Below are 18,175 nucleotides of genomic sequence, written 5' to 3'. Positions count from 1 at the left end.
CAGCAGCAAGAGAGGTTCTGAGACAAGTCTTGTGAGACAGTGTCCCAGGACAGCAGCAAGAGAGGTTCTGAGACAAGTCTTGCAGGGTGCTGGGCAGTGACCCAGGAGAAGGCAAGAGAGGTCAGGTGGCAAGTAACAAGTGATGGGCCCTTTCACTACATTCTAAGAGTTGGGCATTGGCTTTCAAACAACGAAAGACTTTCTACAGGGTAAGTGAGGTGACTGTGGTGCACAGACAAAGGAAGGACATTGAATCATACAATGAGAAACTTCACTATTCCTTTCCAGTACTTACAGTAAGAGGATCTGACACAATTTAGACTAGGACCTCTTTAAAATCCTCTCCCACCTTATTACTCTCTTCTTCAAAACAGAAGCTCTCAAAGCCAGGGCCTTTGACATGCACACAGGGTCTAGGAGAAAGTCAACACCATCTTTTGTTCCCATTGGTATAATTCTCAGAATCGTTTTTTGGTGATACTAAGTTATACTAGGCTTTTAAATCTCTGTTTCTTTAAAAATATATTTATGTTTTTTGAAATAAGCTAAGTAACAGAAAAATATCAAGTAAGACAAATGGTGATTTCAGAATGAAAATCATCAAGGTTTGATCGGAGTTGAGTACACATGATAGCCACTGAAAACATTTCAATCATATAGTAATATAATTAGATTTCCCCCATAAAGATTCTGTGAACAAAACCAGGCATTAAGTCTGAAGATTGCTTTGACAAAAGAATGAACAAATGAGAGAAAGAAACAAATATACAAGATGAGACACGATCATACTTGATCCAAAGGAGGAGAGAAGAAAATAAATGGTAAGGAAAGGTAAAGAAAAAAAACAAAAACAAAAACCTCAAGGGTTGGTCAGAAGAAGGTTGGGACGATGTCTTAAGGTTGGTGTAGGTGGCCAAAGGATGAGCCATACCACTAAGTGAGCTAGAGAAAACAGGAGGAGGGTGGGAGTGAAGGAGGGCAATGCAGACAATGGGCTGCATGAGCCCATTACCCTGCAAAACCCAGATGAGAGCCAAACCCTATAGTCCAGTTCTCAAAGTGTTTTCACCAAATCAACAATGCCAGCATCACCTGGAAACCCGAGGGCCACAGGGCCAGGTAGAGAGCACCTAGCAAAGATTCCTGTGCAAAACCAACTATATGATTCCACATAAGGCCTTTTGTCAGGCTCCAGTTTCCTATGAAATCAATGGCAGTAAGACTGCAAGCAAGCCACTAAACCTTGCTGCTTCTGAGAGCCCAACACTCAACCACCTGTCACCTTGCTTTAATAGCTGAGCCAGACCTTTTTTGTTTGTTTGTTTTTTTGAGCATTGTTTATTGGTAACTGATTATATAGACACAAGGGAATACAATGGCTAGACTCAGTCACATCTATTATGCAGTTCCCAGGGACTGGCAATTCTTTTAGAGAGGACAGAGACTACTGGAGTCCTTAATATGTAGGAGGCCAATCGGAGGTTGGGAGCCCTGAAGAACAGAGCCTTACAGGTAGTCTACAAGCTGGCCTTGGAGGTTATCTGTCAGCAACCTCATTAATCTGTAAGTGGAGGGAAGAGGAATGAGGCATTCAAGGCCAATCTAAGCTACAATACATCATTAGAAAGAAAAAGGATTTTAAAAGGTTGCTGAGGCTCCATTCCTTTGTTCTTCGTTGTTTTCTTCTGGCAGAGCCCAACTTTTAACAGAGAATTAGGGAACACCTACACCGCCATGCTTTCTGCCTCCTTCCATGTGGTCTGTTGTGGCCAATAGGAGAATGGAAGTGATGCCTGCATCTTCAAAGAGAAGACTTATATCACTCTTCATCTCCTTCTCTGCCCTCCAGTCTGGAACACAGACCACACATCTTGGCTATAAGGGGGAAGGTACACTTTGAGGAGAGAAGGGTCATGGAAGAAGAAGCCTAGGTCTCATGAGTCCTGAAAACCACTCACTGTATCAACTCTCTTTTAGTCCCCAAACTATTCTGTGTACAAAGGGGCATTATTGTTTTACCAACTCTTAATTTGGCTTCTCTGTGTTCTTACATTATCACGAAGAAGCCTGTTCTACCTTGTAATGTTATAAGAAAAACCCCCAAAGATTAAGCCAGCACAGTTAGGCAGATCTCTGTGAGTCTGAGGCCAGCTTGGTCTACATCCAGTGTTCCAGGATAGCTGGGGCTACACGGAGAGACTCTGACTCAACAAACAACAAAAGCATGATCTCCTGTATCTTGGGGCCCAGCCTGGGAATCTGCATTTTATGAGTTCCCATGGGCTAATATTTGCTAGTCACATATGTTCATAGGATAGGAGAGGAAGAAATTTGGACACAAAAGATAAGAATCATTTTTACTCACCCTCTTCCATAGATAGATAGCACATTTTAAACATAGAAAACAAAATTCAGAATTGATTCTCTTTGCAATATGAATTCCAGACATGACCAAATCGTAAGACCAGCTAGACCAGTATTTGTGAGTTTATTCATATATTGGGATGAATTGTGATCCCTGACTCACAGTTCTCTGTTCTCTGGACCCTAGAGTTGGCAGCACGATCCATGGTTTTGACGCAAGACAAAGTGAATCTACTTAAAGTAGCAAGGTTAGAGAGAGAGAGAGAGAGAGAGAGAGAGAGAGACAGAGAGAGAGAGAGAGAGAGAGAGAGAGAGATCAGCATCCTGCCCACATAGAGGGCTAGAGTCCTGAGAGAGGCCAAGTTACTCTGTGTGTGATGCCTGGCAGAGTTTGCAAGAGGCAGCCCTGCTCTTGCTCACCTATGTCTGCAGGATGAGGCACTTCATGGGAAGCATGTCTACATGCTGGGCCTCACCTTTTCAAACCAGTTGTTTGGTAAGGATGCATTAAAGAAGCTGGCTATTCCCACCCAAACAGCTTGTTAATTAGTGCTCTGTGCCAGAACTCTGCGGGAAGGTGGGAGGAAAACTCAGAGGCTTGCACACATTGCAGAACATCAAGCAAGAGAAGAAAACAACCTATCATTAGTCATTAAAAATGGTGTGTTCTAAGTAAATATGCACCATTTTCCAGTTCTGGGTCTCAGTGAAGAGCAGAAGTGGAATTTGAGAAAAAAAATCTGTCCTGGGGGTTGGCTCCACCTCTGTCTAGCTCACTTTATGATAGCGAGTTGCAGGCACTCCTAAATGAGATGATTCAAAGTTATCCCATCTTCTCTTTGCCTTCACAGGCTTTGCCTTCACAGGCATTGCCTTTAACCCTTGAGATTTTTATATTCATTAAAAGGTGTATCGTGGCATTTTATTAGGAAGCTCATTAATGTTGCTATTGAGTATTCATTTCCTATGCAGTCAGTCTTTATACCTGTCTAGACTTACCTTTTTACTAAAACCAATACTAAAGACACTAAGTTCTTCAATTCAGTTAAAAACCTTCTGGGTTGCTGACTCTAAAAAGATAAATTGCTTTAAATATTTCTGCATGCATAGGTATGAGCTTATATCATTTATGTTAGTATCTGATAGCTTCTTCTGTAGGGGTGCCATATTTTTTTAATGTGTCCCTATGTTTTATAGAAAGGAAAGGTACCAGGGCCCATGTACTGTATAACTCTTGTGGATCTCATTCATATACTATTCTATGGTACCTTATGGAACTGCACTGTACACAATATAAGCAGCCTTGGGTGGAAGCTATGACTGCTAAAGTCATTAGATAGGCTTCTAGGTAGCTTGGGTGTGGGTTATTTGGAAATGGCTGGCAATGTATGCTTCAAAAGCAGTAGTGAGGACATTAGAGTTCTAGGGGGCCAGAGTTTACCCTGTGTGATTATGGTATGAGAATTATGTCATCTGCCAAGCTTTAGAAGAAAGAGGCTGGTACAGACATTAACATTACTTCCTGGAAGGCTCCAAGTTTGGGGTATGGTTGGCTTCAAGACCTAGAGGGGGCTAGGCAGCAGCTAGCAGGCTATAGGCATTCCCTAGTCTATAGTTTCTCTAAGGGTCTGTATTCTAGACCGGAAGGGAGCTTTTAAGATTTATTTTTGAACCAGGTAGCACCTTAATGGTTGGGCAAAGGATGCTTTCCCTGCAACCTGCCAGTTTCCTGCTGAGCATACTTCATGGATAGGACTCCTACTGCCGGCTGAGTGCTCCATCCAGCTCTTATCTGCAACAATAGATCCCTTTAACGATCCCAAATAGAGTTGCTGAATTGTTGTCATAGTTACCAGGGGACAGTTGTTGAGGCCACAATGTTTTCGAGAAGGGTAGTCTTGGGTTGAATATCCTGAGTTTCTGAGTAGATTGCAGACTTAAAGGAACAGTTTCTCCCTTCCTTCTCTCTTCCTCTCAGTGTCTAACCACCAGCTTGACCCTTGATGACTCAGATATCCCAGTGATCATCCTAGTCTCAGCCCAGACCAAACCTTAAACAAGTAGAGTGACCTGGGATGGAAGCACTGACTGATCCTGGAATGTCTTCTCCTGCAAACCAAGAGAGGTTCCTGAACACTGGTCCATGCAACTTCTTCTAGGTAGAAGATGCCGCTGAAGAAACTCTCTGGACTCAATGTGTTAATAAGGAACACGTATCTTGATCCCTGCATGTGGGCACTGCGCTTACACAGACCTCATGTAACTCATATCCTAGGAAGGCCTGGGGATAGTGTCCACATGGCTCTATGGGGAAGAAAAGACTTGGAGTGGTGATGCTGAAGGCTACACAAGGAGGAAGCAGCAGAGCTGAGTTCAAATTGAGGGCTGTTTGGTTTTCAGGTCAGTTTCCTCTAAGTCACAGTTGCCATTTTAAGATACTGAGAAGAATTGATAGCTCCAAGTGACCCACAACCATCTACTGGACACAGAACATCCAGCTAGTCATTAAGTAAACATGTACTAAGTCTGTTCTGAGCCAGATCCTCTCCTGGTCACTGGTGACATAAAGACAAACCACACACACACACAAATCACCCTTAAGAAACTAACCTTCTGACACCCAGTAGTAATTTAAAAAGAGGAATCTTACAAGACTCTCTAGTAAGGGGAAGTTAAGGAAATCATTCTGAAAGAAATGGTACCTGGCTGAGCCAGCTCAGTCTCAAGGTGTGTGTGTGTGTGTGTGTGTGTGTGTGTGTGTGTGTGTGTGTGAAGGGGAGCGGCAGAAAAGGAAAACAACAGAGTAAGATCCAACCTTACCTATGCTCAAAGAACTCACAGAACTGCAGAGGTCAGTATGATACATATACATGAAAGGAGAATAACATCCCCGAATAAGATCCACATAGGCAAGCCATACAGGAAGTGTTGGAGAATTGAGACACTTGATATAGAAGGAAGGGTTAGATAACGGTGATGATGAGTCTTTGAGACGAGGTGATAGCTCTGGCTAGCCTGGAACTTCAGGCCCCAGCAGAGCAAACGATAGTAGGCCTATACAAAGGCAAAGACATGGAGGCCTTGAGTAGACAGCAAATAACCAACATGTGAGCTCCAAACCAAATGGCATAAGGAACTAAATGATGAATTCAGATTTGAATATCAGACCTTTCAGAAAAGATTTCATTCTTGCTGCTATTCTCTATGTATGTCTCCATTCAAGATTCCTCTCTGGTGCTTCCAATCTTCAATGTCAAATCTTTCCAGCAGTGGCTCTCAACCTTCCTAATGCTGCGACCCTTTTATACAGTTACTCGTGCTGTGGTGACCCCTCCCCACCATAAAATTACTTTTGTTGCTACTTCATAACTGTAATTTTGCTACTGTTATGAATCGTAATGTGAACATCTGTGTTTTCTGAGGGTCTTAGGCAACCCCTGTGAAAGAGTCATTGGACTCCTCCCTGAAGGCATCACGACCCAGTAGTTGAGAACTACTGTTTTAAGCACTGATTTAGAGACATAAGCCACCTATGTAATATAATGCCATATACAAGCATGAGCCGTATCGAGGGTCATGTATGCCTGTAAAAAGAGATTCCGAAGGCAGAGTAGGTAGGTTGGAGACTTACTCCTCAAACGAAATGAGAGTTTGCCAAGAGGAGACGGCAAAGGCGTGGAAAAAGGCACAGAGAATACTGCCCACAGGACAATACGGAGTTTGGTTTTTATTCTCCAGGTAACGGACTGCCATTTTAAAAAAGGTATGAGCACAACAGGACCCTGACTGGATTTTCGTTTTTAGGAAAATCCCTCCGTTCAGCTTGGAAGGTGGAGTAGAAAGCTAATAGTTGGTGGCTCAGCCATGGACGCCTACAGCATCTGCATCTCAAAGGGAGGATGGGAGAGTAGGTGGTTCGGGTGGAGAAATGGAGACTGAAGGGAATCCCTCCGGAGACGTGCGTTCAGGATAAGGACTATGCAGTTCTAGGCACAGCAGAGATGCCGGGAAAACCCGCCTCCCCTTCCATCCCTCGGGGGCGGAGCTCGGGCCAGAGCACGTGATGCCCGGGGCACCCACCTTTACTCAGGGCAGGCCTCTCGTTTATTCTCGGTTTCATGGGTTTCCACTTCGATCCCCAACACTTTAGCTCAGTGTTTCAGTGTGCAAGATGTCCATTCTCTTCCGAACATCTCTCTACGGACTTTCTAAGAAGCCTACTTTGGGAACATAAATCGCGAAGGAATCTTTGCCCATAAAAAAGATGGCGGTGCACCGCTAGCACTGGGTGCGCAGACCGGAGGCCGACGCCGGCCCCGCTGGGCGAGGCGCAGGCGGAAGAGGCGGCTCTGAGATGACCAGAGACCTTCCTGGGTGGAGCTCTGAGGCTGGGAGGCGTGGCCTAGTCGGGATTGTGGTGTCGGATTGGTCTTCCGGCTGCTAGGCGTGGCCTCCGCAGCACCCCGCCCCTCCCTCATCGAACCGGAAGTGTCTCTCGGTCTTTCCAGCTGGTTGTCATTTCACTCGGCTCGGTCCTGAGGAGAAGGACTCAGCCGCGGCTGCGGGACCTGGGCACCGGAGGCAGTGGCGGCGGCGGCGGCGGCGGCGGCAGCGGCGACAGCAGAGGAAGACGAGGAGGAAGAAGGAAGAAAAAGAAGAGCCAGACGGAGTCCGCAACGACGACAGCTGGGACTGCGGGACCGGGGAAAAGCGGCGGCGGCGGCGGCCCAGCAACCGTGAGGAGAAACAAAAGCCTTCTAAATTATAGTTTCCAATCAGTCTAGGGGAAAAGAGAGCGCGAGCCGAGGGGGGAGGCTTTTCTCCTTTAGAGTAACTACGGTAGCGGGGTTTTCCTTTTTGTCCATCCCCCTTCCCCCTCCCCCCGGCGGAGAATCGAACTGAGAGAACTGAACAAACCGCCCCTGGGTCCCATGAGGGAAAAAAATCCCGGAGCCGCAGAGAGGGGAAGAGGCAGAAACCGCAGGACCTTCCAGGTCGCCCCCTTGCTCCCCGCACCCCCGGGCCGCCAGCTCGCCCTTGTCCAGTCTCGCTAATCCCTCCTGATCGCGACACCCCCCAGAGGGAGAAACGGGTGTTTCCAACCCCTTTCATGGGGGAAAGGAGGCCGAGGGGAGCCCAAGAACAGCAAACGCAGCAAGATCTGCACCCGGAGCCCAAGGAACAGCCCCAGAGGCCCACACTGCACCCTACAAAAGAACAGAAACAGGACCAGGAACAGCAGAAATCTCCCTGCAATCATCTTTCCTTTAGTCAAGGCTGATTTCCTCTTTGGCAACCAGAAATTCACCTCCCGCCCCAGATAACCTAATATAATCTATCTATATATAAATATATAATATATAATGTTCTTAAATTATTCCTGATTTTTTTAACCAAGCTGCCAAGAAAAGAACGTATTCACCCCTTAATCCTATTCTAATTTTTATGTGAATCTAAACTGCTGAGGAAGACCATATGTGATTGTTAAATTTTATATATATATATTTTTACTCCGCACAATGCTTATTCTTCTATATCCATAGATGCTTGAGAAGCTGTGTTTTTGTCATTCATGAACATTTTCCTTTGGAAAAAGAAAGCGCCTATTTTACTAACCAAAGACTTGATTTTTACCTTTTTCCTTTTTTATTCCCTCCTTGAAATAAGCCCAATTGGATTCATATCAATATTTTAAAAGGTTTTTTTTTTTTTTTAGGTTCTTTTCCATTCAGAGAGACCAGAATTCCAAATCAGAGATACGTAGGGTGATAAGCTGTGATCTTTGAGTTAGCTATAAATAAGATACTTCAAGCAAACATATTTGAGATACAGGGGAGGAAAGACGTGAGACATTAGGTTGTCTTTTTTTTATTGTGAGATTCTGATCCTAAAAATAATAAATGGGGGATTACGGGTTTGGAGTGCTAGTGCAAAGCAATACTGGGAATAAATCTGCTTTTCCAGTTCGATTCCATCCACATCTGCAGCCTCCACACCATCACCAAAATGCCACCCCCAACCCTGCTGCTTTTATAAATAATAACACAGCTGCCAATGGCAGCAGTGCTGGGTCAGCCTGGCTCTTTCCTGCCCCAGCTACTCATAACATTCAGGATGAGATCTTGGGGTCAGAAAAAGCAAAAAGTCAACAGCAAGAACAACAAGACCCTTTAGAAAAGCAACAGCTCTCCCCTAGTCCAGGTCAGGAAGCTGGAATACTGCCTGAAACTGAAAAGGCAAAAGCTGAAGAAAATCCAGGGGACAGTTCTTCAGAAAACAGCAACGGAAAAGAAAAACTACGCATTGAATCACCAGTGTTGACAGGGTTTGATTACCAAGAAGCCACGGGTCTCGGGACTTCCACCCAACCCTTGACATCCAGTGCATCGTCCCTTACTGGTTTCAGTAACTGGTCAGCAGCGATAGCACCTTCTTCCTCCACTATAATCAATGAAGATGCAAGTTTCTTTCACCAGGGAGGGGTCCCTGGCGCTTCAGCTAATAATGGTGCTCTCTTGTTTCAAAATTTTCCCCATCATGTCAGCCCTGGCTTTGGTGGTAGCTTCTCCCCTCAGATCGGGCCTCTCTCCCAGCACCATCCTCATCACCCCCATTTCCAGCACCATCACAGCCAGCATCAGCAGCAGAGGAGGTCTCCTGCCAGTCCCCACCCCCCACCTTTCACACATAGAAGTGCTGCTTTTAACCAGCTGCCTCATTTGGCGAATAATCTTAACAAACCTCCTTCTCCATGGAGCAGCTACCAGAGTCCTTCTCCAACCCCCTCTTCTTCCTGGAGCCCAGGAGGTGGCGGCTACGGTGGCTGGGGAGCATCTCAAGGCCGGGATCACCGCAGAGGGCTGAACGGTGGAATAACACCCCTGAACTCAATCTCACCTTTGAAGAAAAATTTCGCAAGCAATCATATTCAGCTCCAGAAGTATGCTCGCCCTAGCTCAGCCTTTGCTCCAAAATCCTGGATGGAAGATAGCTTGAACAGGGCTGACAACATTTTTCCTTTTCCGGTAAGATGTTGTTCCATTAATATATTAAGATGAATAAGGAAGTAGTGTGGTGGAGTATCTGTGGAATGAAAGAATCAGAATTGTCTGTGCTCACATTAGAGATCTTAGGAAACGAATCGGTTACCAGCCTTTATTCTAGCAAACGGGTGTAATTGGAAGAAAATAGTTAACTGTTTCTTGGGCCTTAATTTTTCCATGTATAATTACAGATACCGAGTAGTTCGTGATGTCCTAATTAATTATACCTTTCTTGCTTAACGAGAATTTTTCTCACTTGAGGAAGAATGGTAAAACAGTAATATGTAGCAGAAATGTATGAATTTTATTATGGAAACTAATGAATGTTTTCTGGCTAGGAAAATGACCTTTTTTTGACATTGTAAGGTAGGGAGTCACTGAAAGCAACGAGTTCCAGATTTCCTCCTGGTTATATTTAGATGTGGACCTTGCAGTCTAAGCAGTCTGAACTGATCAATTCAGCAATTCCTTTAAGACTTCTCTGCAAATTCTGACCTTTCTTGTGTCAGTAGGACTACTAGTTAGGGAGAAATAGTACAGATGGTTTCTTTGTCATGCTTAAAATGTATTTATTTATTTATCTATTTATTTATTTATTTTGCAGTGCTGGGTATACCCATTTCTTTTTGAATACCATGAAGATGTTGGTTTCAGAAAGCCTGTTTTGTTTTTGGGGGGTTATTGTTTATTTTGTTTTTTGGTAGGTGATGCCTTTCACCTACTTATTTATTGTCCAGTGTTAACACTAGGGGTGTAGATAATTAAACCATTCCTAAAAATAGGTCCAGGCAAAGATCACTTGTCTCTGTTGGTATTAGTATATCCTTTTTTCTGGTAGGAATCACATTGTTTTTGAACTAATGAGCAGCCAGTTTGTCTTGCAGAAACAAGGTAAAGGGAATTTCATGTCTTAGCTCAACATCACTTGCCATACTCAATTTCTATACTGTAGAACGGTAATTTCTATGTCTTTAGAAAATGTATAGAAAGTAGTAAGGTCCGTTGAACCTGTCCTAATATCAAATGCGAAAGGTAAGTTCTGTCATTATCCTACTCACAGATGAGGGACATAAACATGGGCATAAAGCCCATGAATGTGTCATGCACGTGTGTTACAGCAAAAGTTTTTTTTTAGATACACTTCTATAGGGACTAAAGCATATTATAAGACAGTTGTAGTGTTCCTATTTAAGGGAAGTAAAAGTTTGCTAGACAGAGAGTCCCATGTCAGTCCAAGGAGCTAAATAAATATCTTTTCATTCCTTAAGGATACAGGTGTAAGGCATCTTAAATATTTGGTCAAATTTAGTTTTAAATTTTTGCTTTTAGAAAACATTATTTTTTGCTCAAGCCAAGTGCAGTTGTCATTTAGTGACAGATAAATAGCTGTTCAGAACATTGACAGTGGCTTTTAAAAGTTGTTATTAATATTCCTTAGAACATAAATATTAAAACAATATTTAATTTAATTTAATGCAAAGGTGACTTATGAACTATTTATATATTGCTAATTTTAAAAAACCACACCTTTTAGCTAGATTATGATTAGAGTGGGAATTGAATCTAGATTATGATTAGAGTGGGAATTGAATACGCTTTTCTTTCTTGCTGCTTCTTATGCTAACATTAAATTTATGTGATGTTATGGTCATTTTCTCATTCTGAGCATCCTAATTTATAATAAAGATTTGTTTGGGGAAATTGAGAAGTGCAGGAAATGAAATATCTATATATGTGTGTCATGTTTTCTCCCTATGGGACTGATAATATTTGTTGAACATGTGGAATCCTTTTGATCAGTTTCATTAGTAATTAAACTGGTTTATTAAATAATAGACTAAGACTGATACTAAAAGCGGTTGTTGGAAACTAGTTCTTTCAGAGGGTTGGGGATGTCACTCAGTAATAATAGAGTATTTGTCTGACCTGTAGAAGGCTTTGAATTTGATATCCAGCAATGAAAAACAATTAATTACTTTCCTCTTGTCTCTTCTTGTCTATTATGTTGAGGATAGAAAAGGTGTGGTCAGTAAAACCAGTTCAAATACAGAAAAGCTGGGTATGATAGTGCATGCACTATCTAGCACTTGGGAGGCAGCTGGATCTTTGTGAGTTCAAGGCCGGCCTTGTCTACATAGCAAATTTTAGGCTAGTCAGGCTACATAAGGATACCCCGTCTCAAAGAATGCATTATTTTTCAAATATGAAAAGATTAGAAAATAGATTTTTTCTTGTCCCCATCTTCATCATTTTTCTTAATGGGTTTAGTATGAGGTTATAATATTCATATATAATCAGGATAATTTGGAATTCTTATAATAAAAAGAAATCACCTCAAATATATCTAATATTGGGCAACAGTTATTTAGTTTAAAATGAACCAGAATGCTTTTTACATTCAGTTTTTACAGGTATGTTTATGTTCTGACTATATACAGGGTTTAAAAATTAAAATTATTTTATTTATGTTTGTATGTGCGTGTGTGTGTGCACATGTGTACATGTGGGGGTCAGAAGATAATTTACAGGGCTGATTTTGTTCTGTCACCAGGACTCAAACTTTTTTTGTCAATTTTCAACTTTCTGTTTTGTCCACATTTATGAAACCTAATTAGGCATTCCAGTAACCCCCAAACTGATCCACCAAGGAGATATAGTTTGAGGAAAAAAATTGATTAAAAGTTGCTTTTGACTTTTTACTTAGCCTAAAGCTTCAAGGTATGAATTGAATAGGCATGATTTAAATCCTGTTTTTTGATACATTAAATTAATATGCATTTAATAATATATAAAATGCCTTTATATTCTAAGTGCTTTATATGTATTTACTCAATAATACTGTGAGGTGGAAATTATTATTTACATGAAAGATTTGGCTCTTAACTATTAGTTATACTATGGTGCTCTTCACAAAATCATAATATAGATGGGGATGAGAGGAACTCCTCCCAGAGCAAGTAAGATGAAAGAAAAATAGTTAACTATATGTATGACCAAAAGCTGAGTGTAAGCCAGATACAGTTTCTGTTACCCTGGAGGCTGAGGCAGGTTGGAGAGTCTAGAAGTTCTGGGCAGCCTGAGTAACATAGTGAGCTTTTCCATTAAACAACAAAAGTCGGCTTATGGAGTTTTAAAAGAAAAAAAAAAACATATTTATCAACTCTAAATGTTAAGCTTCATAAAGTTAAGGTCAATATTTAAAAATTTTTATTACATTTATTTATTACATATATTTAGTTATATAGTATTACAATAATACTTAAATTTATTTATTACTTTTATTTATTATATTTATTCATGCATGCTAGTGCTACAGCATGTGCCTGGAAGTCAGAGTACAGCTTGCAGAAGTTGTTTCTCTTCTTCCACCATGTAGGTCCCAGGGATTGAACTCAGGTTAGCAACAAGGGCATTCACCCAATCTCACTGATCCAAAATCCTTTTGCTTTTAATTCTTAGTAGTTACTATAAGTCAGGAATGAGTGAGGTGCTCTCACATAGGCTATCACAAGATCTCTCAACTCCATGAAATTTGTTGTATTGTTCTATCTTTGAAGTAAAGAAACAAGGCCCATATTCATGTGACAAAGCAAGGGTATGGTTTGACCCTTATGTTAAAAAAAAAAAAAAAAAAAGTCCTATCTGCCCTGCTAAACATATCCTGAAGCTTCAATTTCCAAATCAAATAATAGATTGGGATGCTTGCCAGTAATTTTATTTGAATATAGCACCTTTTTGGAATGATGCCTAGATCTGTCCTTATAGGAAAAGTAGGGCAGAATCCCTCAGTCTGTATACTATAATCTAAAGCTCCATTTGTGTTCCCATCTGCATTAGCTAAAAACCAGGAAAGTGGCCACACAAAGATTATCCTCCATCTTGATTGGTAGAGAGAGAATTCAGTACTTTACTTAGGACTCTGTTCGCTCTTACCTTGGACACATTGCTTTGTTAAGTTTTCTAAATTACACAAGTAATTCTTGTCACTATAATAACTTACCTGGTGTTGTCATCTTAGTATCCTTAAAATTATATCTCACACTGTGTGCTTAGAAACAAAGTTAATGCAGTGCTTTAAGTCAACCAGTCTTGGTGAATTATTAAAAATCATAATAACATGTATTCCATTTTATTTTTTTCTTAATGTGATTCCAAGAGAAGGGTTTTTTGGTGGTGGTGGTGGTGTTTTTTTGTTTGTTTGTTTGTTTGTTTGTTTGTTGCATAGGGAATCTCTTGTTTGACTTAGAGAGAAACCAATTTTGTAATTGGGAAATATGTGCTGGATGGCATAATTGAAATACTGGAAAACATTCTGGGAAAATCCTATGAGGTTATAATATCTTCCTCTTTGTAGAGAGCTTCTAACTAGGTCCATTATTGCCCCATGGAGCTGAAAATAACTGATTTTTTAAAAACCTTTACCTTCTATGCTTTCCTCATTTTTTATTTTTGAAAAGAGATTTATTAGTTCTTATTTTTTGTGGTCTGGGTGATTTGTCTATGTACTTTACGAGGCCTAGTGCCTGCAAACCTGAAGAGGGCACTAGATCTCCAAGAACTAGAGTTGCATATGGTTGTGAGCTGCCATATAGGTGCTGGAAACTAAGTCTAGGTCCTTTGCAAGAGCCCTTAGCACCAAGCCTTTTCTCTAGCCACCAGGGTAGGATTCTTAACTGCATTGTGTGTGTATTTGTATGTTCAGGGAAGCCATGACATGTGATCAAAACTTGTTGTAAAATCTATCAGGAAATGTTTACTTATTGCAAGCCTAGTGAATGTGGTTGTTGCTAATTAAAACTAGGAAGGTAATATTCACCAGGGTAAGTTTGTGAGAATAATCCTGGCGGTTCTCATGAGAAAGAGACAGTTGAAAGTACTCTTAAAATTAACTTAGGTTTATGTTTGAATTTTACAGTCTAAATTCATTTTTCTTTCAACTTTTCTGTCTTGGTAGAGTGAAAATAATCTTGACAGCTCATGCTGTCACGTTGTTTCCAACAATGTTTACAAGCATACAAAGTAGCTTATTTAAGAATTTATTTCCAAATTTCCAAATATTTTTGGAAATTTCTATTTTAGTAATTTAGCATTTACATATCACTTCTGTTATGCCTAAACTTCAATCTTTTAATTTACCTTAAAGCTTAATCAATTAGCTCCTGAATTAAAGTGGAATTAAACTACTAGGTTAGTTTATGATTTCCTTATACTGTTAAAAAATGCATGCTAGTACCCAAGGAGCTAAAGGGGTCTGCAACCCTATAGGTGGAACAACAATATGAACTAACCAGTACTCCCCCCCACTCCAGCTCGTGTTTCTAGCTGCATATGTATCAGAAGATGGCCTAGTTGGCCATCATTGGAAAGAGAGGCCCATCGGTCTTGCAAACTTTATATGCCTCAGTATAGGGGAACGTCAGGGCCAAGAAGTGGGAGTGTGGGGGAGGGGAGTGGGGGGAGGGTATGGGGGGACTTTTGGGATAGCATTGGAAATGTAAATGAAGAAAATACCTAATTAAAAAAATAAAAAAATAAAGTTAAAAAAATGCATGCTGAATATTACTCAATCATTAGAAAATGTTAGAGAGAGATTATAAATATATTATCAGTTCATTTTTGTTAGAGTCCTGTACCTATTTCATAACATAGTTGCTCAATAAATTTATGCCAAAAAGTTAAAGTATAAAGTAAAATTAAATTATAATAAAAATAATATAAAAACATAATATTTTAATATATATATATATATAAATTTAATATTAAAACATCACACAATATCCAGTTTACATCTCTGATACTATTTCCAACTTCTTATGAAAAGTCACACATTTTCTATTAAATATATTGTTCTTTTAAGATATAAATTTAATGTATGTATCCTTTAATATATACATTTTCGTATTTACAGCAACACATAATAAAGTTCATTTTCATAGTTTAGTCATAGTGTCACTGTACAGTCCAGGATGACCTGGGACTTGCTATGTAGCCCAGGCTGGCCTTGAACCTGTTATCTCCTGTATCTACCTCCCAATTTCTTAGATTACAAGCATTTACCACCATACCTGTGCCTAAAACTTTTAATAATCCAACTCAGTGTAAACATTTGGAGAGCACAATTGTGGTCCTGCTTCATGTCAAATAAAACTCGATCAATCATTTAAACTTTGATTAGCATTAATCAGCCTGTTTCATTCAGTATTTTGAAAGATTTTTACATAAAGTTGTTTTAGACATCAGGTATGGTGATAAATGCCTGTCTCATGTTTATGGCCCTAATTAGTAAACTTTAAAGGTATATATAAACTATGTAAGTATTTCCCATATTGTACTGTACTAAAGCTAGACAAATTTGAATTTGCTGAGTATTGTTAGTCATCTTATACACCTAAAGTAAGGTATAGTTAATCTTTTGGTATTATGTATTTCAAAGCCATACTTGTCTTTAAAATGTCATGTAATATTTTAAATAATAGTTCTTTTAGGAACCCAAGAAGGGTATATCTACTTTGTAGGTTAATGGTGCTAGCTAGTGAAACATATGCTGTCATTTTGTTGTCTATGACCTCAAGAACATTTCTACCCCTAAAAGAATCTTAATTTTAATAAGTCTTATCTAGACTCTAAATATGGCTTTACTACCTAACTCATCATATAATCCAGGACATGCATGCTACTTTCCTGATTTTTCCTTTGTTTATTTCTTCTCTCTGGCCCTTTTGAGAATACAATGAGATTATGTCTAATATTTATCTTCGAGAAGATTCTGTTACTAAAAAAAAAGCAAGATTTTCAATAGTAGTATTAGTCAGAGCCAGCAAGTTGGCTCAGCAGGTGAGAGAACCTATAACCAAGACTGACGATGTAAGTTAGATTCCTGAAATATGTGAGGTAGAAGGAAATAGCCAACTCCTACAAGTTGCCCTCTGATCTTCATACATGCACCCTACTAGATAGCATTTATGTGTACATGCACAGAACACTCACACACACACACATTAAATTTGAAAAATAATAAGTTCTGGAAAGAGATGGATTATTGGTAAACAGTACTTTCTACTCTTGAGAAGACTTGAGTTCTATTCCCAATGTCAAAAAACAGCTGGTAAGGTAGCTTAGTGGGTACATGCACCAGCCACCAAACCTGGTGACTTGTGTTTGATCCATAGAACCTTTGTGGGAGAAGTAGAAAACTGATTCCATCAATTTTATCTTCTGATCTCTATGAGGGGTCCATGGCACTCATGCACCTGTACACATGTGTGTGCACAACCCCCACCCCCACATATACACACTAAATAAACAAATGTCATTTATCATTGTATTACTGGTACATTATGATTAAACTTAAAGAATTTTTTAAACAAAATTGTTGCACATGAATAATAGTGGAACTTGGGCTATATAATAATCTTTATTTTTCTGAACACAGATAAACACAGTGTCTAACAGGTGACTTTATTCCCCTTTTTGGTAAGGTTTTCTTCCCCCATGTGATATTTAATATTATGGAAAATTTTAAACATTGACTAGACAAAATAGTATCCTGAACTCCCATGTACATATCACATGGCTTCAGTAGTCACTGGCTCCTGGACAATCCCTTCACCTACACTCAAAACTCTTCTCTGCCATATATTTTAAAGCAGTTAAAGGAACTCCTAGACATGGTAGGATTTCATTGTAAAAGAACACACTTCTCAAAGATACAAAGTCTTTAGAGGATATACACAGTGTCTTCCAAGGGTCTTTTAAAGATAGTGATGGCTCACTTATCTGTCATGTCTGCTTTAGCCTATTTTCCTTACTCAACCTAGTGTTACTCCCACAAACACCAGTGGCCTCACCTCTTTCTGAGACATCAAAAAAAGTAAATAAAGTAAGATCAGCTAAAGCAACAAATGAGCTGGGGACTATAAAATCTAAGTAGAGTGTAATATTTAATTTGGGCCTTCTAATTCTAGGCTTCTGTGGAATTGTAGGTATGTGATCTGAGACGAATTCAAAAGAACAGGACAGGACTGGGCTTTGGGGATTGTTTTTCTGTTTGTTTATAAAAGGAATTCAGGGATTTGAGGTCTTTTGGAGGCCTGTGGAGTTCTTTAAACCTTATTCATTCACCTCTCTTTCCATATACAGGTATTCACTTTTTAGTGTGTTGTAGTAGAAATATGTCAATGGTCAAAGAGGGCCTTCTCATGAAGAGTACAGTCTGGGAACTTCCTATTTTGTTCTTGTGAGTTGAGTGTGTTCTGCCTAGGAGACTATGAGTATGGGGTGGCCTTGTTAGAAGCTTAACATTGGGTGCTTTTTGTCATCATTGTCAAGGGTCACAAAAAAGAAGAGATGTCAAGGGTTGCAAAATGTTAAGTCTCAGCTTAGGCATAAAGATTGTACATTTTGATTTGTAGTCCCTTTGCTAACTGGGCCCTGAGCTGGCCAGGCAGACATTGGAGAAGAGGAACTCTCACAGCTATTTAGGATCTTTCGTGTGTCTTTATGACCCAACTTAGTCTCTCAGGACAGCATTTTAGTTTTGTTTACTTTCTTTAAAACAATGGCCTCTTGTGGCGAGTAGCTTGTTAAATAGGAGAACATTGCCTGTGATCTTTTTTGGATGCAGAAGTTTAGGTTTATATGATAACCTGTATGAAACTGGCCATAATAAAGCAAGGAACAACTGGATTATTCAGAAATGCCAGTAGCCTGTTTTCAAAATGTGACTTGTGCACTCTTTTCTCATCTACCACAGAGAGAAGGCATGCAGG

General features: G+C 40.1%; 1 protein-coding gene and 1 long non-coding RNA gene across 4 annotated transcripts in view; one reads left to right on the top strand and one right to left on the bottom strand.

The window, feature by feature from the left end:
- LOC110305842 (uncharacterized) overlaps positions 1-6,667 on the bottom strand; it is a 38,391-nt gene extending 31,724 nt beyond the window's left edge. The window contains exon 1 of the long non-coding RNA XR_002379196.2: positions 6,445-6,667. This is a non-coding gene — a long non-coding RNA (uncharacterized LOC110305842). The remainder of the gene's footprint in view (positions 1-6,444) is intronic.
- Positions 6,668-6,913: 246 nt separating this feature from the next.
- Cpeb4 (cytoplasmic polyadenylation element binding protein 4) overlaps positions 6,914-18,175 on the top strand; it is a 64,386-nt gene continuing 53,124 nt past the window's right edge. For all 3 annotated transcript variants that reach the window (XM_029483795.2, XM_021178511.2, XM_029483793.2), the window contains exon 1: positions 6,914-9,389. In XM_029483795.2, the coding sequence (XP_029339655.1) occupies positions 8,265-9,389 (1,125 nt within the window). In that variant the 5' untranslated portion in view covers positions 6,914-8,264. The remainder of the gene's footprint in view (positions 9,390-18,175) is intronic.

Source organism: Mus caroli, unplaced genomic scaffold (assembly GCF_978045245.1).
Source record: "Mus caroli unplaced genomic scaffold, Mus_caroli_1 scaffold_13, whole genome shotgun sequence".
Taxonomy (NCBI): Eukaryota; Metazoa; Chordata; class Mammalia; order Rodentia; family Muridae; genus Mus; species Mus caroli.
This window is presented reverse-complemented; position numbering and strand designations above follow the sequence as displayed.